Below are 2238 nucleotides of genomic sequence, written 5' to 3'. Positions count from 1 at the left end.
TTTTTTTTTTACTTTGAGCTTTATCATCCAGTACTTATCTAAGTCTCATTTAGCAGGTTTTGAATCCTTACACTCCATTAAAAAAAAGCAACATGTAGATTGAGATTGATTGAGCACTTGCTAAGTGCTCCGTGTAGGGCTTTCCCTGTACACAATAATGTGCAAAATTAGACAAGGCCCCTACTCTTCAAGAAGTTTCAGTCTATCGGGGGGGGAAGTAATCCAATAATGATACTACTGATTATATAATAAATAAGATAAATGCTGGGGGTGGGGAAAAGGAACATAGACAATATGAGCATCCAACAAAAGAAGCTTAGGTTGGGGTAGATAGTGGGGTAGTCATGGGTAGGAAATGCTTCCTGGGGAGATGATGCTTGACGTGAGATATGAAGAAGGAGGAGTTTGAACAGGGCAAAAATCAGCAGGAAATTAGGCATAAAGTAGGGAGATCCTTCAGTAAACTTTGAAAACAAATTTAAATAAGAGAAAACAAGAGAAAGAATATAAAGTTTTGGGAATTAGCTAAAATCTCAGGATTCTCAATTCCTTAAGTCAATTAAATTTTTTAATTTAGTTTTTTAAAAAATAGTCTGGGAAATAGCTTCTCATCAAAACACTAAGTCCACTTAGAGCCTACTAAAAGATGGGATATTAATAGACTCTTCTCTAAAGATCTATAATAAACCCACATTTGCATGCTCCATATGATGTTGTAGACACACAAGGATGAGTTATAAAAATGTTTCCTAAGTTTAAAAGTTTCTACATCAGTCAGGTTAGATTCAGCTGTGCCACATAACAAATGACCCCCGAATCTGAGTGGTTTTGTTCCCACCTCACTTATGCTCTGCTTCCACTGTGTTGTTGTCCTGATTCTGGGCCCCATGCTGATGGAGCAGTCACCTTCAGGAATGCCACCAGCTGCCATGGCAAAGGCATAAGAGACTGGCAAAGCACTCACTGGCTCTTCAAATTTGTGTCTGAAGCAACACATGGCATGTCTGTTCACATTTCATTGGCCAAAAAAAGTCACATGGCCAAGCTTACCTTCAGTACAGTGGGTACATATAATCCTCTCCAGGAAGGAGAAATAAATGAACAGTAAACAGTCTGTCTACAACAGTGTCTCACAAGAAACTCACCAGCAGGAAGATTGGGACATCTTGTTATTCACATGTGAGCCATCTGAGGAAGTCATTGAGACATAAACTGAGGCTCGGAGAGGTTCAATAATTTGGCTAATCTCACACAGCTGACAGCATGGGGGAACTGGATTTCTAAGACTGACCATTATTAACTCAATGTGGACCTCATAACAACTTCCCAGTTATGGCGTTTCTCAAGCATCTCAGTGCACCGTGAGAATACCTTCTTCTTATCTTCAAGTTCTCTTTGCTGCACAGCTACCAACACCCTCCCCCCTAAAAAATAAATACACATCATCTTCTTTCAAAGTACTTCTTGCCAAAGCCAAAACTTGACATTGCTCCCCATAGTGTTTTGTCCTCTGAGGTCCTACAACAAAATANTTCCTTATCCCAGGTGTGTGCCTACTCTTGTTTTCTTTCTCTCTGGCCCTAGACAAGCCTCGGTTTCAGCAACAGTCTTTTTGGCATCATCAAGGGTTATGTAGATGCTCCTGAGACTTCGCCATCAATGGATTTTATTTCCATGCTCACAAAGGTAAAATCCTTCTGGGACATCTCAGCTTCATGCAATAAACTCATCCACCTCCCAGGACAGTTGTTTATACCTACTTGATCTTTTTCATTCTTGGGAAAGTTCTACCACCACTCTACCACAAAGGAATCATTTCTTTCTCTGCCAATCAACATTTTCAAAAATAACTTAAGATTCTTTTTGCCCATTGTCACATCTCCTGTGTGGGTTTTATTAACACAAAAATCTGCATTCATGGAAAAGTCATTTCCAAGTCTGCTTTTTAAATGACTTCAGTTTAAAGCAATATTCATGGCAATCGTTTAGTGTATGCTAATTACACAGTTCAGTTGTTCTTCAAACAAAAGCACCAGCCTCTCAGAAAGGAGCAAAATAAACCTTCAAATCCATCAACACCCTTGTGTGAAACGAGGAGAAAAGAGAAAAATCTATAGCCCTGGTTTGATAAAAGCTATTTATTTCTTGAGGAAACATTTGAACCATCTTCACCTCCATTTTTTTTTTACTTTGAGCTTTATCATCCAGTACTTATCTAAGTCTCATTTAGCAGGTTTT

General features: G+C 38.9%; 1 protein-coding gene across 1 annotated transcript in view; it reads left to right on the top strand.

Moving 5' to 3' along the window:
* Positions 1–2238, top strand: part of PLEKHG7 (pleckstrin homology domain containing, family G (with RhoGef domain) member 7) — a 37851-nt gene that overhangs the window by 11601 nt on the left and 24012 nt on the right. Inside the window, exon 6 of the mRNA XM_008572859.1 lies at positions 1585–1686. Coding sequence (XP_008571081.1) covers positions 1585–1686 — 102 coding nt within the window. The remainder of the gene's footprint in view (positions 1–1584; positions 1687–2238) is intronic.

The sequence above is a fragment of the Galeopterus variegatus genome, unplaced genomic scaffold (genome assembly GCF_000696425.1).
Source record: "Galeopterus variegatus unplaced genomic scaffold, G_variegatus-3.0.2 Scaffold844, whole genome shotgun sequence".
In the NCBI taxonomy this organism is placed as follows: domain Eukaryota; kingdom Metazoa; phylum Chordata; class Mammalia; order Dermoptera; family Cynocephalidae; genus Galeopterus; species Galeopterus variegatus.
This window is presented reverse-complemented; position numbering and strand designations above follow the sequence as displayed.